This window comes from Rhinichthys klamathensis, unplaced genomic scaffold (assembly GCF_029890125.1).
Source record: "Rhinichthys klamathensis goyatoka isolate OS25496 unplaced genomic scaffold, OSU_Roscu_1.1 h1tg000599l_1, whole genome shotgun sequence".
NCBI lineage: Eukaryota > Metazoa > Chordata > Actinopteri > Cypriniformes > Leuciscidae > Rhinichthys > Rhinichthys klamathensis.
In genome coordinates, this window is record NW_026607054.1 from 1197501 (window position 1) to 1220000 (window position 22500).

The following is a 22500-nucleotide window of genomic DNA, read 5'->3' on the forward strand; positions in this document are numbered from 1 at the left end:
AAGACAGACTCGAAAACTGCGGGGAAATATGTGGTTATTTAAGGCACTTTTGGGATTTGTTGTCTTTTCCTCGAATGCTAACGCTCGGATTCTCCATAAAAACATTCGGCAGAATATGGTCTGATTGCGCTTGTACAGTCGTAAATTACTGATGTTTGCATTTTCACTGTCACCACCCTTCCTCTGGTGTTGACATGATCACACACACACACACACACACACACACACACACACACACACACACACACACACACACACACACTTGCATTCTCAGTTCTCTAAACATTGGTCACCATTGTTTTCTCTCCTCCTGTTTCTCTCCCAGTATTCCCAGTTCTGTCCCAGTATGGAGGGCCGTGGCGTTCCTCCGCTGGCCACCGGAAGCTCTCATGTTTTCACCCTGGACCTGAAGAACGTACAACATGTAGGACTCTAGTGTTCTTACACACACATGACACACACACACACACACACACACACACAGATCACAGCTCGTTTTGCCCGGTTCTTTGTTGCTGTAAACAGAGATAATGACAGAATCAGTGTCAGTGTTTCTGAACTCCTGAAACGCCTCCATTGTAGTCTTGAGTTTCTTCCGGGAACGAACACGTCACAATATTCCTCATTATAATAATCCATACGCAGAATAAAGGGGCGGGGCCTGGTTGAGTTAGTCAGTAGTGTGTTAAACTGGCGGTTATGGAAAGGGGCGGGACATTTCCCAAACACACTCGAAGCGCTCGACCAATCACAACACACTGCTCCAGTCGACCAATCAGAGCACAGTGTGCTTCCAGAAGGAGGGGCTTCATAGAGACAGGAAGTGAACAGAGCGTTACTGACAGACTGGGAAGAGAGGAGCCGCAACAATGGAGAATATGAGGAGAATAATCAACATTCAAGCAGGAGAACTGTTCTAGTAGAGCCTGAAACATCATCAAGAGTCTGAGAAAGAGTGTAATATGGCCTCTTTAAAGGGATAGATCACTTCAAAATGAGAAATCTGTCATCATTTACTCGCCCTCAAGTTGTTTCAAACCTGTATGAATCTCCTTCTTCTGCTGAACACAAAGGAGGATATTTTGAAGAATGTCAGTAACCAAACAGTTAACTGGACCCATTGACATGGACAATCATTGGTTTGAGTGTGGGAATCATTCTCGTTATATTAGGTGTCTTTAACTACTATACTTAAATAATAGTAAGCTTTATTGAGCTGATGTTGTCTTGTAAAACACGAGTGCTGTTCTTGAGGTGGATATAGGACAGGTTAGGACAGGTATGGGTGGGTTTAGGGTCAACTTTGTGAATATAGTTGGAATTACAGAAATTAATTACAGGCAGGTATTGCGTATGCACAAAAGTGTGTGTAGTGTGTGTGTGTGTGTCGTTCCTGAGAGCAACTGAGGCCATGAGAGTCGCTGGATGTCAGAGACCGTTAGTCATGAGAGATCATCTCTGTCTCATGGTCTTGTGATGTTGTGTGAACATGACTCTGATGTGATTGGACATGCTGTGGTCGTCATGCTGTGTGTGTGTGTGTGTGTGTGAGTGTGATGGGTAGGTTTAGGGGTAGGGTTAGTGTAAGAGTAGAGAATATACAGTTTGTACATTATAAAAACCATTACGTCTGTGGAATGTCCCCATTTAGATAGCAAAGTAAACGTGTGTGTGTGTGTGTGTGTGTGTGTGTGTGTGTGTGTGTGTGTGTGTGTGTGTGCAGGGCACTGCGCTGGACTGTGACTTCGCTGATGGGCAGCTGTACGGTGTGCAGTGGCTGGACGGGTCGTCGGTGAACTGCAGTGGAGTGACCGTAAGTTCATCCGATACACACACTCCCGTCAGGGAGAGCGGGAACGTGTTTGATTCAAATACAGTCACTGACAAATTCACATTAATATCTGACTCGGACACATTCCATCGACTCAGGTCTGAAGATTACATTTCACGTTCACTTTACCACACTGACACAATTCTCAGAACAAAAGAGTCAGAATTACAGGTTATAAACACGGAATTGCAAGAAATAACCTCAGAATTAAACATAGAAACTTGCAATTGTGAGAAAAAGTCATAATTATGAGATAAAAAGTTCCAATTATCTTTTTTATTGTTTTATTCTGTGGCAGAAACAACCTTCCATGTTTGTAACTGAAATTTAGGAATTTGATTTTTACAAAAATGAATAAAAGTTTCATATGTTTGTGCAGCTAAAAACTACAAGGTGGAGCGAAATATTCCATCTGAACCTGCGGAGAAGAGGAACCAACACATATATAGACAATCCAAAACCAATGACAGGTATCAGCACGCTCACACACACACACTCACACACACAAGAACAAACACATATAAGACGTTTCACCGGTGTCTTTAAGGAAGTGTATGAAATCCAGCAGAAGAGTGTGTAGTTATCACAGTTGTGCTGAGCATGTGTCTCGTCACCATCAGACTGTCTGTTCACTCACACTGACTCATCAGAGCACACACACACACACACACTCTCAGCATGACCGGTGTCTGAAACACTTGTAAACAAGCCAGTATTCGTTGGCACAGGGCAGTCCGTGACGTCACGTGTGGAGCGCCTGCACCTGATCTACATGTCATCAACTCCTTTGTGTGAAGGAGACGGGCAGCAAACCTGAGGCAAACACCGCATCTCGTTCCCCTTCCCAGGCCACCGGCTTTCATACGCCACCTGAGGCGTGTTTCAAACTTTGACGCTATGGGGAACCGATACCAGCCTCACTGAGCTGTGATTATGCACAAACATAGTGGGCATAGCATTAAATGACTCTCCGGAGTCAAGCGCGTGCCAACCCCAAGGCCGTATCCTATGGGACTAGACATAGTGCCACTATGACTGACTATCTTGGACTCGCGAGGAGAAATGAGCTGGGAAAGCCGGAGCCTCCGCGCACACCTACCTTACGTAATGGCCACGGACCAATGGTAGTGCGAAGGTGTTTACCAGCCGAAGCAAACCTTTCCAGAAAGTTCACTTAGGCAAGCTGTTTCGAAGTCCCAAAACAAACTCCAAACGAACTTAGTTTCGGCCTGATTTTGTTGGAAATAACGTCACTTCAGTTTGTTCTTCAATTTCGTTTCAAGTCTATCTTGGCCTTCATACCCTGACATGAGTAAAGGCACTCTCCAAGACCCACCATTGGTAGTGAATTGAAGAAAGCAACCCGTCCTAGAAAAGCCACCCATCCAAACGACCGATAGGTCTGCACTCTATTGCAGCTTTTCTTGGCCAAGTACCGCCCAAGAGGACGTCTGAATGGCATGTAATGCAAACAATCACAGTCAATCACGTGTCATGTTTAGGGGCGCGACAGCAATAATATAATGTCGATGTCTCTGCAATAACAGACCGGCGTACATCTATAAATAATTAATTCAAGAACGTTGTGCAAGTTTACTGCAACAATGGAGTCGCGAACTTCACATTCTTTTGAAAATCGAGCGTTTAGTTGCTCCTGGTAAGCGCTCATTGTCACAGTTGTAAACACGACGATGTTCTTCTTCCGCAAGGGGTTTTGGTGTCGCGGCATTTGTTTCCAGGCGGACCGATAAAGAATGCGACACACACGTCTCACGGACATCCGGTAGAATTCAGATCAGATCACGACTTCGAAACTCCTGAGGTGTTTCCAGAAGAGTGTGTTCAGCCAGCGGTTCGTGGGCGTGAGTCTGAGGCTGAGACTGAGTTAAACCTGGCTGTGGCGATCCCGTAACTCCACATATACAGGGCTGATGGAAGGATCCCGTAACTCCACATATACAGGGCTGATGGAAGGATCCCGTAACTCCACATATACAGGGCTGATGGAAGGATCCCGTAACTCCACATATACAGGGCTGATGGAAGGATCCCGTAACTCCACATATACAGGGCTGATGGAAGGATCCCGTAACTCCACATATACAGGGCTGATGGAAGGATCCCGTAACTCCACATATACAGGGCTGATGGAAGGATCCCGTAACTCCACATATACAGGGCTGATGGAAGGATCCCGTAACTCCACATATACAGGGCTGATGGAAGGATCCCGTAACTCCACATATACAGGGCTGATGGAAGGATCCCGTAACTCCACATATACAGGGCTGATGGAAGGATCCCGTAACTCCACATATACAGGGCTGATGGAAGGATCCCGTAACTCCACATATACAGGGCTGATGGAAGGATCCCGTAACTCCACATATACAGGGCTGATGGAAGGATCCCGTAACTCCACATATACAGGGCTGATGGAAGGATCCCGTAACTCCACATATACAGGGCTGATGGAAGGATCCCGTAACTCCACATATACAGGGCTGATGGAAGGATCCCGTAACTCCACATATACAGGGCTGATGGAAGGATCCCGTAACTCCACATATACAGGGCTGATGGAAGGATCCCGTAACTCCACATATACAGGGCTGATGGAAGGATCCCGTAACTCCACATATACAGGGCTGATGGAAGGATCCCGTAACTCCACATATACAGGGCTGATGGAAGGATCCCGTAACTCCACATATACAGGGCTGATGGAAGGATCCCGTAACTCCACATATACAGGGCTGATGGAAGGATCCCGTAACTCCACATATACAGGGCTGATGGAAGGATCCCGTAACTCCACATATACAGGGCTGATGGAAGGATCCCGTAACTCCACATATACAGGGCTGATGGAAGGATCCCGTAACTCCACATATACAGGGCTGATGGAAGGATCCCGTAACTCCACATATACAGGGCTGATGGAAGGATCCCGTAACTCCACATATACAGGGCTGATGGAAGGATCCCGTAACTCCACATATACAGGGCTGATGGAAGGAGAGGGCTCAACTGATTCTCTCTCTTTGCCCTCTCTATCCTCGTCAAGCTGGATATCCTCTGCTGGACCGGAAGATGCCAGAGAACGGGCTTCCCGATCCCCTAATCCGGTGCATGAGGATTGAGAAACTTCTCAGTTATGGGGACAAACGTGTCCCATACATTTCCCCACAGTTTTGACATGAACTTCTATGTGAATGTGTGGGAGAAAGTGTAGAGAGGTTGTTTTTCCACCATTTTATCGCCTTTATCTTGAATGGTCCTGCAGTGTGATATGGGTGAGCTCATGAACAGTGCAGAAGAATTGTGTTCAAAGAGAAATTACAGAACGTCCAGATTGCGTTCATTAACGGATGTGACATCAACATAATGCTTTATAGTGGCAGACATGTTGTTTTAGAGCTCAATAACACTGTTGTTCACGGATGTGCTTTCAGATATTATCAAATGCACAGACTGTAGTTTGATGATGCTGTCATGTGCTCATCACACGTTTCAAAAGGGCTTCAGTGGACAGATATTGAGTGTGTGTGTGTGTGTGCAGTGGAGGTGTACAGCTGTGGTGCGGGGGACACCGACTGCTCCCAGTGTCGGGGTCGTGAGACGCAGGGTCACATGTGTGTCTGGTGCCATAGCGAGTGTCGTCAGCGAGACCAGTGCCAGACCATCACTGCACACTGCCCAGATCCACACATCCAGAAGGTGAGACGGACACAAACACACAACAACACTGACATAGCAAAGGCAAATCATTAACGAGATCATGAACAGCAGTGAGAATTTAAGAGATGAAAATCCAGTCGATATTGACTCAGCCTGGTGTTGTTCTGGAGCTGTGACCTCCTTTCATTTTCTGCACAAGAAACAAAACATAATTTAATATTTAAGCAAGGAACGAAGGCCATATGGCTCAAGCGCAACGGCAGGTTGAGTAGATAAAGACTGACTTGAAGAAGCCCCACAATGTGTGAATCCTGCTCTAAATATGCTAAAGTCTGCAAGCGAAAGTGAGAGGCAGCTCAATATGAACCCGTGAAACATTTATCTCCATATCTGAGCGCACACATCAATGAAACCAAAACTCCAGCGCTCAAGGACTCTCATGTGGCACAGGTCACATGGTCAAGTTTAGTCATATTGTTTTAGCTTGGTGAGTTATGTGACCATAAGTTGCCACTATAAACCATTAGTTTTTTATTCTGTTGTTCTATAAGCAGCGTGTTGGGATTAGTTTGGGCACAAAGACATAATCAACCATGACTTAACAACACAGTTTAATACGCAATAGTGGCCCTGACCCACATTCCCTGAGCGGTTCATGGTGACTCAGAGATGGCAGAGATCCGCTGATCTGCAGACTGGAGAACAGAGGAGTAATGGAGAGACTGTGCTTGTGTTGCAAGAGTCCTCAGATGTAGAGCGAAGGTTCAGTACGGATCCGCTGCACAAACACTCATCCGCCTCCTTCTGCTTTCGGTTCTCCAGAAGCATTCGCACCAGCTCTGACATGATGTGCTTCTAGGTGTAATGCTAACCAGCTGAGACAGTTATCACTCACTTTCTACAGTTTCTTAGAGTAAAGTATTGAAGTGGAAAACATGCTTCCACAAGTAACAGAGAACACCTTTCGTGGACAAAATTCACCCAGAACACAAGATGCATTTCGCAATTCTTTCCCAAAACTCTCAAATCTTGCTTTTCCAGACCTGTATGCAAGCACGTGATGCGGCTGGATGAAGTGTATAGGTTTCTGTTGATGTCTGTGGCTGCAGTGCATGAAGCACAATGGATAAATGCCTTGTAGAAAGAGAAGTCTGTGTGTAAAGCATGATGAATGAGTTCAGTCTGGAGTGTGTGTGAGCGAAGCGCTCGGGACAATCCGCCAGTGTCCTAGTTTTCCCTCAAACTTATTTTCTGCATTTGAATATGTTTAAAAAAAGCCTGTGATTTGATTTCTGTCCTCTATTTCACACTTTCTCTTTGTGTCTCTGCCTCTCACTTCGGTAAGGGTGTAAATGAAGACAACAGCAGGTAAAATGACGAGAACTGAGACTCATTACACAGTTCAGTGATAATTATGAGCTCGGGAGTGTTTACAGGCCTCCAGAGAACTGCGGTTTTACACGTTTTAAATTTGCAGATGATTCTTTACATATCCTACTTTTGTGGTTTGTGAAATTCTGTCTCCAAAATTGGCTCAGATCGTCTTCAGACCTAGCCTGGGTTTCCCCGTACTGCCTTTGCGCAGCGCGATTTTATTCACTCTGCTAGGCAGTCTGGATACCATGGACCAAATTGCCGCCTCAGCGAGGGGACCAATCACAGAACGGGGAGGGAGGAGCAAGACGATGACGACGTCTATGCGACACACCGAAGCTGTTTATCGGATCCAACATGGCAGCGGACGCGAAGTGACCTCTCGATGCAGCCTTAGATATTGTACTAGTTTAGAACGCAAATAAATCTCTGACCCATCGTCTTCTTCCTCGTTTAACTTCTGTCGCTCTACATACGGCATCTGGTATAATTGAAACGATTGGCTATGAGCTACGTACGGTACAGGCGCATTTAATAGACATTCGTAGCACCCAATAAACGGCTCTGGGCATTCGTAAACCACGCCTCAGATACGAGAAAATGAACATGTGGTTCCCAGACCACGTCTCAGTGTCAATGACGTTAGCCAGGCTACTTCAGACCAAGCTTTATGATAAACCCAACCGTTCTCAAATAACACGTGAAGAATTCGACGACTAGCACGCCAGATTGGACACGAGGTTAAATCTCTGCAATGCATTCAGCACAGCGCCGCCTGCTGGTCTGGAGATGTGAAAAAACTTCTCTGCTGAAAAACCTAACTGTTCTCTATGGAAGCTTGTTTCCGCCACTGAATAAAAAATAAAAAAATAAATAATTGCGATATTTTATCTCGCAATTACAAGATATGAAGTCAGAATTGTGAGAAATAAACTCGCAATTGCGAGAAATAAACTCGCAATTCTGAGAAATAAAGTCGCAATTGCGAGATATAAAGTCGCAATTATGAGAAATATAGTCGCAATTGCGAGAAAAAAAGACAGAATTGCGACATTTTATCTCACAATTCTGACTTTTTCTCTCACAATTGCGAGTTTACATCTCGCAATTCTGACTTTATAACACATAATTGCGAGTTTAAATCTCGAAATTCTGACATCTTTTCTCAGAATTGTGAGATATAAACTCGCAATTGCGAGTTATCAGGCCAATTCTAAGGGGGAAAAAATACTTTTTCCCCCTCAGAATAGTTTATATCTCACAATTCTGACTTTACAACACGCAATTTCGACTTTATATCAATCAATTCTGACTTTATAACACGCAATTGCGACTTTATTTCACGCAATTCTGACTTTACAACACGCAATTGCGACTTTATTTCACGCAATTCTGACTATAACCTGCAATTGCGACTTTATTTCACGCAATTCTGACTATAACCTGCAATTGCGACTTTATATCAATAAATTCTGACTTTATATCTCGAAATTCTGACTTTATATCTCGCAATTCTGAGAAATAAAGTCAGAATTGCGAGATGTAAACTCGCAATTGTGAGAAAAAAAGTCAGAACTGTGAGATAAAAAGTCGCAATTACCTTTTTTATTTTTCATTCAGTGGCGGAAACAAGCTTCCATAGTTCTCTTTATATTCAGTGCAGCAAACAAGTCGAAAAAAAACCCAACTTTCCCATATCGGCCATTTTGGGCATCGGCCATTTTGAATTTTGTCATAAAATGCTGTATTTTATAAACACATTAGCGTATCGTTACAAAACTCTATGTGCCATTATATGTACTCAAAAAGTTTCGGTACAGTGCCACCTTGTGGTCAAAATTTTAAATGAAATACTTAAAAAATGTGAATAGCTACTGATTATTTTAGTCATACCACGAACAATGATACCAATTATGCCATACTAGGTCTAACTTGCTGGCCGCCATTTTGCATTTTTTTGCACACCTACTGTTGGGAACTCCTCCTGGACCACAGGTCTGAGTTTCAGCATTATCGGCTCACATCGTCTTCACACATGCCGGACAAAAGATATCAAGAGCTTTTTGAGTGACAGAGCCATTCTCTAATGACACATCAACAGTTGATGGTGCAGTGCCAAGCTGATTCTTTGGCATATCGACATCAAACTGTGTGTGTGGACAGACCATACCACATCCATCAGCAACAGCGCTGACTACTGGTCAGCAGTTTAATCATATTACACAACCACACACTCGTCAGTGAGGAGGACTTTATTACTGTGGCTCTGGCATCATACAGAGAGTTTATAGAACATTTCATCTTGTAATAATGCAGATAATGAAGACTCGCATCATCATCAGAATGTAAGTGTGTGTGTGTAAGGACAGAGTGTGGAGTCATCAGTGCTCATGTGAACCGCTGAAGTTTGGCTTGTTTCACTTCCCTCTTCTCCTCCTTCTCCTCCCTCACTTCTGTCTCACTGCGAACACTGAAGCTGTTGTGTGTGTGTGTGTGTGTGTGTGTCCAAACTGTCCAAAAGAACCGATTCATGGAAATGAATCGGACTTGACATCACTAGTTAGAGTTCCTTTGTTCTCATTTTCCCGCCACTAGTTAGTCTCCTTGGTTACTCATTTTTTAGACCACACCTGTAAGTATGCAGTTGGTTATAAGCCGGTTATTTCTCCGGTGTTGTTTATGAATGGCACACTGTTTTAAAGTGTAATAATATTTAACATTTCTACTGTATTTTTGATCAAATAGATGCAGCCTTGATGAGCAGAACAGACTTCGTTCAGAAATATATATATATTTTTAATAATTCCGAAAACTTGACTGGTGGTGTACATTAGTGTGTGTGTGTGTGTGTGTGTGTGTGTGTGTGTGCAGATCGAGCCGCTGACGGGGCCTCTGATGGGCGGGACGCTGCTCACGGTTCAGGGCAGGAATCTGGGACACCGAGCGGATCACGTCAACGTCTCCATCGGGGAAGTGCCCTGTTACATACAACACTACACTGTTTCAGTCAGGTAACCACACACACACACACACACACACACACACAACATGCACACACACACACACACACACACACACACACACACACACACACACACACACACACACACAGAGGAAGTCCCCTGTTACATGCAACACTACACTGTTTCAGTCAGGTAACCACACACACACACACACACACACACACAACATGCACACACACACACACACACACACACACACACACACACACACACACACACACACACACACACACACACACACACACACACACACACACACAGAGGAAGTCCCCTGTTACATGCAACACTACACTGTTTCAGTCAGGTAACCACACACACACACACACAACATGCACACACACACACACACACACACACACACACACAGAGGAAGTCCCCTGTTACATGCAACACTACACTGTTTCAGTCAGGTAACCACACACACACACACACACACACACACACACACACACACACAGAGGAAGTGCCCTGTTACATACAACACTACACTGTTTCAGTCAGGTAACCACACACACACACACACACACACACACACACAACATGCACACACACACACACACACACACACACAGAGGAAGTCCCCTGTTACATGCAACACTACACTGTTTCAGTCAGGTAACCACACACACACACACACAACATGCACACACACACACACACACACACACACACACACACACACACACACACACACACACACACAGCTTTGTTTTTGTGATATATGAGGACATTCCATAGGCGTAATGACTTTTATACTGGACAAACTGTATATTCTATCCCCCTACACTGCCCCTATCCCTAAACCTACCCATCACAGGAGACATGCTGCATTTTTACATAAAAAAAAACATTGTTTTTTATGTTTTTTAAGCTATTTGAAATATGAGGACACATGCAATGTCCTCATATATCACGTGTAAGTTGTAATACCAGTGTAATATGCATGTCATTATACACATTTGTGTCCTCATATATCACAAAAACAAAAGCACACTCATACACACACACACACACACACACGCACGCACACACACACAGAGGAAGTGCCCTGTTACATACAACACTACACTGTTTCAGTCAGGTAACCACACACACACACACACACACACACACACACACACACACACACACACAGAGGAAGTGCCCTGTTACATGCAACACTACACTGTTTCAGTCAGGTAACCACACACACACACACACACGCACACAACATGCACACACACACACACACACACACACACACACACACACACACACACACACAGAGGAAGTCCCCTGTTACATGCAACACTACACTGTTTCAGTCAGGTAACCACACACACACACACACACACACAACATGCACACACACACACACACACACACACACACACACACACACGCACGCACGCACACACACGCAGGCAAACACAAACACAAACACAATTCCTTTAAAGCATGACATAAAATGTTTTATAAATGTCTTGGTTATGTGAACGTTAAGGGAACATTTCGTTGTATCATTCCTCAATCATTAATCATGGGAACGTTACGTTTGAATGTTCTGAAGAAAGTAACATTTAAGAATGTTAGACGAATGTCCAACTTAAACGTTTCAGAAAAAACTTTCCTGTAACTTTTATGTGCCGTGTTTTGGGTCATGACCCGCCGCTGATGTCAGGTGTGTGTGTGTGTGTGTTGTTGCAGGTTGGTTTGTGAGACTGGTGCATCATGGGAGACGATCAGTGACCGTGTGGCGGTGAGCGTGGCCGGTAACGCAGTGGGGTTTTCGAAGGACGTGTTCTCGTTTGTGGTGCGTACAGGCCTTGTGTTCTCTGGTCATGCTGTAGTTCTTCTGTCTTCCTCCTGATGTGTTCCCATCACACCCTTCGCTGTGCTTCACACCAGCCTCGCCTCGACGGCTAACACAGACAGAACACGCTCGCCCACGAGTGTGTGACATGATGGCGTGTTTGAATGCTTGAACTCAAAGAACTGAGAGCAAAGACAACACACTCTCGAGATCAGCTTTATTCCCTGTTAATGGCCGTTGTGAACTTCAGGAACGGTGTGTTTTGTCTGAGTTTCTGGGCTGATGTCATGTTCTCATGGCATTGAGAGATACAGCGCTGTGTTTATAATGAGTGTGATTGTGCTGCTGTTCCTGCACTGATTCCAGTGAACAGGGGACGTTCTCCGAATGTGTGCAAGGTTCTCTGAAGGTTCTTCCTGTGACGTTAATAGAACGTTTGCTCAAAGTTCTTTAATAATGGTCTCAAAACATCAGAACAAAATCATTATTTATACAGCGTTCATGGAACGTTTTAGACAGTCGTTAATCGTTTCTTTTTTGAGAACGTTCAGAGAACATTCAAAAGTAACGTTCCCATAATGTTTGAAGAATGATACAATGAAATGTTCCCTTAACGTTAAATAACCAAGAAAAAAGGTTTTTAAAAACATTAAACTGGACACTTTAAACGGTCAGAGAACATTCAGAAATAAAGTTTTCAACTTAATGGGAACAATAGAAAAACATATTTTTGGACCAACTAGTAACAACCGTGTTCCAAACACAACGAGTATCTTGCAGAGAGTGGAGTATCATAATGGGTCGAACATGGTTCCAGACAGAGGACTGCTTTAGGTGGTAGGACTGGTTCCAGACAGAGGACTGCTTTAGGTGGTAGGACTGGTTCCAGACAGAGGACTGCTTTAGGTGGGAGGACTGGTTCCAGACAGAGGACTGCTTTAGGTGGGAGGACTGGTTCCAGACAGAGGACTGCTTTAGGTGGGAGGACTGGTTCCAGACAGAGGACTGCTTTAGGTGGGAGGACTGGTTCCAGACAGAGGACTGCTTTAGGTGGGAGGACTGGTTCCAGACGGAGGACTGGTTCCAGACGGAGGACTGGTTCAGGTGGGAGGACTGGTTCCAGACAGAGGACTGCTTTAGGTGAGAGGACTGGGAGGACTGGTTCAGGTGGGAGGACTGTTTCCAGACGGAGGACTGGTTCAGGTGGGAGGACTGGGAGGACTGGTTCAGGTGGGAGGACTGTTTCCAGACGGAGGACTGGTTCAGGTGGGAGGACTGGGAGGACTGGTTCAGGTGGGAGGACTGGTTCCAGACAGAGGACTGCTTTAGGTGGGAGGACTGGGAGGACTGGTTCAGGTGGGAGGACTGTTTCCAGACGGAGGACTGGTTCAGCTGGGAGGACTGGGAGGACTGGTTCAGGTGGGAGGACTGTTTCCAAACAGAGGACTGGTTCAGGTGGGAGGACTGGTTCAGGTGGGAGGACTGGGAGGACTGGTTCAGGTGGGAGGACTGGTTCCAGACAGAGGACTGGTTCAGATGGGAGGACTGCTTTAGGTGGGAGGACTGGTTCCAGACAGAGGACTGCTTTAGGTGGGAGGACTGGGAGGACTGGTTCAGGTGGGAGGACTGTTTCCAGACAGAGGACTGGTTCAGGTGGGAGGACTGGGAGGACTGGTTCAGGTGGGAGGACTGGTTCCAGACAGAGGACTGGTTCAGGTGGGAGGACTGCTTTAGGTGGGAGGACTGGTTCCAGACAGAGGACTGGTTCAGATGGAGGACTGGTTCAGGTTGGAGGACTGGTTCAGGTGGTAGGACTGGGAGGACTGGTTCAGGTGGGAGGACTGGGAGGACTGGTTCAGGTGGGAGGACTGGTTCCAGACAGAGGACTGGTTCAGATGGAGGACTGGTTCAGGTTGGAGGACTGGTTCAGGTGGTAGGACTGGGAGGACCTGTTCAGGTGGTAGGACTGGTTCAGGTGGTAGGACTGGGAGGACTGGTTCAGGTGGTAGGACTGGGAGGACTGGTTCAGGTGGGAGGACTGGTTCAGGTGGGAGGACTGGTTCAGGTGGTAGGACTGGGAGGACTGGTTCAGGTGGGAGTACTGGTTCAGGTGGGAGGACTGGTTCAGGTGGGAGTACTGGTTCAGGTGGGAGTACTGGTTCAGGTGGGAGGACTGGTTCAGGTGGGAGGACTGGGAGGACTGGTTCAGGTGGTAGGACTGGGAGGACTGGTTCAGGTGTGAGGACTGTTTCCAGAAGGAGGACTGGTTCAGGTGGGAGGACTGGTTCAGATGGAGGACTGGTTCAGGTGGGAGGACTGGTTCAGGTGGGAAATGGAGCTGGAGCAGAACTAGAGAAACTATAAAAGAGGAAAGTCCAGGTTATTCCCTGAGGAATCATTCCTCCTCCAAAGCGCCTTCCTCAGGAAACATCTGTCTGAGCTACACACACTTACGCTCTAACATCCTCGCCTCGACAGGAAGTGATGTCATGGTCTGATTGGACTGTGTGTGTGTGTGTGTGTTTCTAACGTTCACTCTACATGCCACATTACTTCTAATGACATGCTAATTTAAACTAACCTTCCAGAAGAGTTTATATGATCGAAGCCGCTGCACTCGGACTTTATCAACAGCTTTAGCTCTTTAACATTCTGGAATATGAATATTTATATGTGCTGCTACCTATAACTTACTATTACCACACCTTCCTGATGCAAAGCCATAGACTGTAAACAAATATGGGCGTAGTGTCCGTGAGTCACCCGTAGTGTTTCTGAAGAGCATTATTAAAGCCCAAAGTGGGCGGAGCCGGCCGTCGCCATCTTGGCAGCGTCGCTCCCGGATAAACGAAAATGTGCAGCGAGGCGGATTAGCTGAGGTGACGTGACGCTAACAGACAAACGGCTAGCAGTGACATCAGAGGCAATCCACCTGTCACTCAAGTGGCCACGCCCTTAATTATACAGATTTTAGGCTTAATATAATTTAAACGCACGAGTTATGAAAAAATTCATCCCCCCTCAGTCGTCATGAAGGGCAAAATTAGCTATATAGACCAAAACCACTTTTTGCACCAGACTGTAGACATGTTTTATTCTGCTGTAAAGTTGGGCATTTTAACATGGGGGTCTATGGGATTGAGTCTCTTCTGCAGCCGGCCTCTAGTGGCCAGTGGAGGAACTGCAGTTTAAGTCCCTTCAGGAAGGTTGCCGCTTGTGGAAAACACAGCTAAAGTGGTCTTTGGAACATTGTAGCGTTTCTAGTTGATTCGCTGGTTGAGTTGCTCTTCTGGCTAAAGCCTGTCACAGTACGATGTGTTTTGGGAAGCAGGAGCTGATTTTTCCCAGCTCCTACCTGATCAGATCTTGCTCTACTGAAGCTCAGTTAGTTGTGAACTCTTTGAGTAAGTGTTCCTCGTACACAGGAGCCGAGACTGCTGGAGTTCTCCCCGCCACACGGGCCTCTCGCTGGAGGAACCAGACTCACCATCAGCGGACAATTCCTGGACGCCGGATCCACCGTCAGCGTCAGGATCAACACCACTCACGACTGCAGCATCTACATGTGAGTGTGTGTAGGATCAGGTCTTCCTCAGCCTGAAGGGTTTTATTCTGAGATCTCACACACACACACACACACACACACACACACACACACACACACACACACAACACACAAACACACACACACACACACACACACACACAAACACACAAACACACACACACATACACACACACACACACACACACAAACACACACACACACACACACACACACACACAAACACACACACACACACACATACACACACACACACACACACACACACACACACACACAAACACACACACACACACACACACAAACACACACACACATACACACACACACACACACACACACAAACACACACACACACACACACACAAACACACACACACACACATACACACACACACACACACACACACACACACACAAACACACACACACACACACACACACACACACACACACACACACACACACACACACACACACACACACACAAACACACACACACACACACACACACACACAAACACACACACAGACAAACACACACACACACACCTGAAGGGGTTTATTCTGCGATAACAACCGGCTGGATGTACATTATACCGATTATTACACGGCTTCTTGCCACATAAGTAAATAATTAGACACAAAATATTGATCTGATTCTAAATATTTTATTAGCTCTTTAAACGCAAAGTGGAGAGAGCAGTTTCAGCGGCGAGATCAAACTAGACGGACATTTAAGAGATACGGTATACAGTCATAACACTTATTACACGGCATTTAATAAGTGCTATGGGGATCAGAGATATTGATTTCAGATTAAACTGTTTTAAAATCGCACCTGTTTGTTTCTTATAATCCAACAGTGAACAGAACAATAGTCACAAAATGGCCGCCACTGCGTTTATATTAAACAAGAGAGAGCGAGTCCACGATACCGGATGGCATAATCAAAATACTGATTTGACTGAGTTTTAATATTTTATTAGCTCCCAAAACACAAAAATTCCATGAAGAAAGAGTGTATAGCGCTGCTGACTTCAGTGACCGGATGAGCCTGTGTTTCTGCTGTTATCTGGGAATAATACACCGCTGGATGTGTGATTGACCAATCAGAATCAAGTATTACACAGAGCCGTGTAATAACATGAAATAAAGAACATAATCAGTACCTAAGATTATCATTGTTTGTGTTTCCAATATATAATCTGAATAGACGTTAGCTCCGCTGAGAAGGAGATATAGAGACCGGAGCTCTTGGAACTTTAATTGTGTCGAGTTACAAGCTATTTTAACCCCTAAGGGCATACAGATTTATTTATTTTTCAAGGAAAAAATGCTTAAGTCATTTTGGTGATCAAAAGTGAGTTTTTGGGGATACAATTATTGACTACAGGGGGACTTGAACAAAAAGCACTGTTCACTAAAATGTTAAATATGCTATTACATGACTCCGAAATCTTTCGAAATCCTTTCGAAAGAGTAGGGGTGTAACCCCGGCATCCTGGCCAAATTTGCCCAGTGGCCTCTGTCCATCATGGCCTCCTAATCATCCCCATATATATATACCAATTGGCTTCATCACTTTGTCTCCTCTCCACCAGTAAGCTGGTGTGTGGTGAGCGTTCTGGCGCAATATGGCTGCCGTCACATCATCCAGGTGGATGCTGCACATTGGTGGTGGTTGAGGAGATTCCCCCTTCTATGTGAAGCGCTTTGAGTGTCCAGAAAAGCGCTATATAAAATGTGATGAATTATTATTATTATTATTATTACATCAGGAATGGGCTTATATTTGTGAATCAGAACTATACAGTCAGATGATTGTGTTGTGATACGTTACATCAGATGAATGTGTGTGTGTTTGCAGGCGGTCGCGTGACGTGATCGGGTGTGTGATGCCTCCCGCCGTGCTGGCAGAGAACGTGTCTGTGTGTGTGGTGTACGACGGCCGGCCCTGCCTCAGCGCTTCGCCCAGCTTCACCTTCACCTACGAGAAAAACCCCACGATCAGTCAGATCAGACCCAGCAAGAGCTTCCTCAGGTACGACACACCACAGGACCGTCGCTGCTCACGGTCAGTGTGTGAGACACGAGGAAACCTGTGCTGGATGTCATATCCGCTTCATTCCCTACATTAGAGATGGACGTTCTTACTTTGGTTAGCTGGGCATGATGCTGCATACAGTCTCACATAGATCTGTTCCTCTGTGTTCCTCATGGCGTCAGTGGTGGTCGCAGGATCTCGGTCACGGGTTACGGCTTCGGGCTGGTGCAGTCGGCCGTGATGGAGGTGACTGGAGTCGGACAGACGGTGAGAAATAATGGCTTTTATTGACAGGAAAACAACAGAATCAATGATGCAAACGTCATCAGATTCAGCAGCTCTACAGAAGATGATAGAGTCATTATTCAGATCAGATCAGTTCATCATGTGATATCAGTGAACACGTGTGTTTTCTGCAGAACTGCTCGTGTGTGTCGTCCACTCTCATGGTGTGTCAGTCTCCGCCGGCGGGTCAGTCCCAGCAGACCACGGCTCTCTTCTACCTGAACCAGGTGCTGTACCGAGGAGTGGACTCTTCAGGGGACCGAGGGCCGGACGAGGACCAGGAGCCTCTCGCTGAACACTTTCACTTCGACTACGTGGAGGATCCGCAGTTCTACACCGCCAACAAAGAGAAGCTCATCAAACATCACACTGGAGAGCCGCTCATCCTCGTCATCAACGTGAGTGTGTGTGTGTGTCTGCCTCACCGTGATTATACAGTACTTCAGTCATCAGCCACACTGAGGCGTTCCCCGAAGTGTCTCAGGACTCAGTGTCTCGTTCCCTGTTCTCAGAGAACAAGGGTTACAGTCGTAACCCGAGACGTTCCCTTTCGAAGAGGAACTCGTTCTGCATCCTGAGACACATTTGGGGAACGAAATACCCACGCTGCCATGCTGAGGGGATTTATGCCAATCATGGCTGTGCTACAAGCACGAACACATTTAACCCAGAGTTAAATCCCCCTACTGCACGCACATCAGGCTGTCAGTAGCACTAGCCCCTACGCCCTACGCACTACACATCCTTGTGCTTTGACACGAAGGGCTTGACCCAGAGCCAGCTCAAAGGCCTGGACACCACATCCCAACTTAGAGGGGTTCCTTTAAGGGAGTATGACCCAGACCCATTGGGCCCCAGCCTGCTACTTTCAGGGGGACCAGAATCAACCCCTGTACCAGGGAGGCTAACATGCTTTATCAGCTGAAGCCAACAACCTGTTTTCTTTGAATAATGAACCTGACGACAGTCTCTAACCAGAGACAGATGGCTCCTTCACAGGGCTATGGGAAGTGGAGGCCTCAGCAGGACGACTCTAGAAGAGGAGCCCTGCCACACTCACACCAATGTGGTCTCCAGCTCAGTGAGCGAGATGCCTAGAGATCAACTCTCTGTTACTGAGAGAGGCCTCTTCTCTAACTCTACCTGCAATGGTGAAGCTGTTTGCATGGAGCTCTGAGGGATGGAGGCCTCAGCAGGATGACTCTTGAAGAAGAGGAGGCCTGTCGCATGTATTTTTTTTTAATTAGAAAACAGCTAAGCTCAGATATACACAACACAGAGCTGAGGGAGCGAAGGGCCTAAAACACAACTCTCTGTTGTTGAGAGCTCTGGAGGATGGAGGCCTCAGCATGACGACTCTCAGATGAGAGAAAGCCTACAACATCCATGCAGCTTAGCAATGTGGCTGCAGGTGACGTACTCAGCATGACCCTTAAAATAAAGGGGAGTACTAAAGTCTGTATCTGGGGCAGCCTGGCTCGAAGCCAGCAGAGCACTAGTCTCGCGTAGCCAGACCTTCAGACTGACGGCTGAAGGTCTGGAATTCATAGCAGCTTTCTTTGGCCAAGGCCCGCCCATAAGGCCGTTTGACCGACATGTCAAACAACCAATTACAGTTCGTTTCGTTCAGCGTCACGTTTCGGGGCGTGGAAATGTCCCCACAACAACAGACCGGCGTGCAACAAGTCAGTCAGCATAGAAAATCAAAGAAGGAGAAGAAAACTTCAAGAGTCTATGCCGTGAACCTCGCATACTTTTGAGAATCCTACGTTTAGCTGATCTTGATAAATGCTCATTGTCACTCATGTAAACACAACAGTTTTTCTTCCGCAATCACACGTCTGCGCTTTGTTTCCCGGCGGACCGAAAATAAACGCAACACTCGCGCCCCCCCCGGAAATACGATAAAATTCAACCAATCAGATGACGACTTCGACATTCCTGAAGTGTTTCCAGTTAAGTGTACCATATGCATCAGACGTTAGCCAACGTTCCGTGGCCGTGACGTCTGAGGCTGAGACTAGCAGAGCACTGGCCGCTGGACCAGAGGAGCAGCTCACCCTCGTCACCCTCGATTCACAGCTTTCTCAAACTCCTCGGCGAGCTCCATCTGAGATCCCCATGATCTCAGTCTCCTCTCCGCCTCGGCACGAGCGGACCCGGAACCGTGGGGGGCAGATGACTGTCCCTCCTCCCTCGAGAAGAGAGACAGACGAGAGCGGACTTTCACCGACAACCGCTCGCAGTTTGCGCACCCAGCCCCGCAAAGACGCGAGAGTCACCAGGTGTCAAGAATCTTGGATCTTATACTTCCTGGTCGCACTAGCGGTGACGTCATGGCTGTCGCCGGCCAATAGGATTGCCGTGATTATACAATTCTTCAGTCATCAGTCATGCTGAGGCGTTCCCCAAACATGTCTCAGGACGCAGTGCGAGTTCCCTGTGCATATACCCTATGGTCTGTAATGACTAAAGTAGTTGAGCATTGCTCTCTCTCACACACACACACACACACTGGGGAGAGTCCAGATCTGTGTTGCAGGACGCTGCGAGTCTCTAAGAGTCAGACAGGAAGTGTCTAACAGGCACAGCCGAGCGAGGGAGTGTTATCTTCATTCTCTCCTAAAGAATTGGAGAGGAAGGAAGGAAGGATAAAGAGCTGAAACAGTGTCTGTGTGTTTGCCTTCAAAGTGTGTGCTTAATTATCAGAGGATGTTTAGTTGTGCATGTCATAAACACCTGCGATTCTGTCAATCATTTGGTTTCTATTTCCACTGTGAAATACTGAACAAAATCCTTGTCCACTTCCACTATCTTCCACCATCACACACACACACACACACACACACACACACTCATATTACGTTATACAGTTATGGTGGTTGTTTTTGTGTGTCAGAAAGGGCCGAGCGAGCTGGACCTGACACTGGACGAATACTCCGTGACGATTGGCTCAGACCTCTGTGACATCACCTTCCATAACGATCAGCTGTTCCACTGCACCATCAACCGCTCGCTGAGCGCCGGCGCTGGAGATCTGCCCGTCACTGTGAGTGAAGAACTCACAACTCACACGCACACTCACACTCACACTCACACTCACACTCACACTCACAACTCACACGCACACTCACACTCACACTCACACTCACAACTCACACTCACAACTCACACGCACACCTCACAACTCAAACACTCACAACTCACACTCACACTCACAACTCACACTCACAACTCACACGCACACTCACACTCACACTCACACTCACACTCACAACTCACAACTCACACCTCACACCTCACAACTCACACTCACAACTCACACTCACAACTCACACGCACACTCACACTCACACTCACACTCACACTCACAACTCACACTCACAACTCACACGCACACTCACACTCACACTCACAACTCACACTCACAACTCACACGCACACTCACACTCACACTCACACTCACAACTCACAACTCACACCTCACAACTCACACTCACACTCACACTCACAACTCACACTCACACTCACACTCACAACTCACACTCACAACTCACACTCACACTCACAACTCACAACTCACACTCACAACTCACACGCACACTCACACTCACAACTCACACTCACACTCACACTCACACTCACAACTCACACTCACACTCACAACTCACACTCACAACTCACACTCACACTCACACTCACAACTCACACTCACAACTCACAACTCACAACTCACACTCACAACTCACACTCACAACTCACACTCACAACTCACAACTCACAACTCACACTCACAACTCACACTCACACTCACACTCACAACTCACAACTCACAACTCACACTCACAACTCACACTCACACTCACAACTCACAACTCACAACTCACACTCACAACTCACACTCACAACTCACACTCACACTCACAACTCACAACTCACACTCACAACTCACACTCACAACTCACACTCACACTCACAACTCACACTCACAACTCACACTCACAACTCACACTCACAACTCACACTCACACTCACAACTCACACTCACAACTCACACTCACACTCACAACTCACACTCACACTCACACTCACAACTCACAACTCACACTCACACTCACAACTCACAACTCACAACTCACACTCACACTCACAACTCACACTCACACTCACAACTCACACTCACACTCACAACTCACACTCACAACTCACACTCACACTCACAACTCACACTCACAACTCACACTCACACTCACACTCACAACTCACACTCACAACTCACACTCACACTCACAACACACAACTCACACTCACAACACACAACTCACAACTTACACTCACAACACTCACAACTCACAACTCACAACTCACAACTCACAACTCACACTCACAACTCACACGCACACTCACACTCACACTCACAACTCACAACTCACACCTCACACCTCACACCTCACAACTCACACTCACAACTCACAACTCACACTCACAACTCACACTCACAACTCACACTCACACTCACACTCACAACTCACACTCACACTCACAACTCACACTCACACTCACACTCACAACTCACACTCACACTCACAACTCACACTCACAACTCACACTCACACTCACAACTCACACTCACACTCACACTCACAACTCACACTCACAACTCACACTCACACTCACAACTCACACTCACAACTCACAACTCACACTCACAACTCACACTCACAACTCACACTCACACTCACACTCACAACTCACAACTCACACTCACACTCACAACTCACACTCACAACTCACACTCACACTCACAACTCACACTCACACTCACAACTTACAACTCACACTCACACTCACAACTCACACTCACAACTCACACTCACACTCACAACTCACACTCACAACTCA

General features: G+C 46.5%; 1 protein-coding gene across 1 annotated transcript in view; it reads left to right on the forward strand.

Annotated features, from left to right (window-relative positions):
* Positions 1–22500, forward strand: part of plxnd1 (plexin D1) — a 142422-nt gene that overhangs the window by 34106 nt on the left and 85816 nt on the right. The window contains 11 exon segments of the mRNA XM_056240447.1: positions 326–424; positions 1724–1813; positions 2211–2301; positions 5394–5551; positions 9758–9897; positions 11596–11701; positions 15127–15266; positions 17137–17310; positions 17496–17580; positions 17733–17996; positions 20498–20647. Of these exon segments, the coding sequence (XP_056096422.1) occupies positions 326–424; positions 1724–1813; positions 2211–2301; positions 5394–5551; positions 9758–9897; positions 11596–11701; positions 15127–15266; positions 17137–17310; positions 17496–17580; positions 17733–17996; positions 20498–20647 (1497 nt within the window).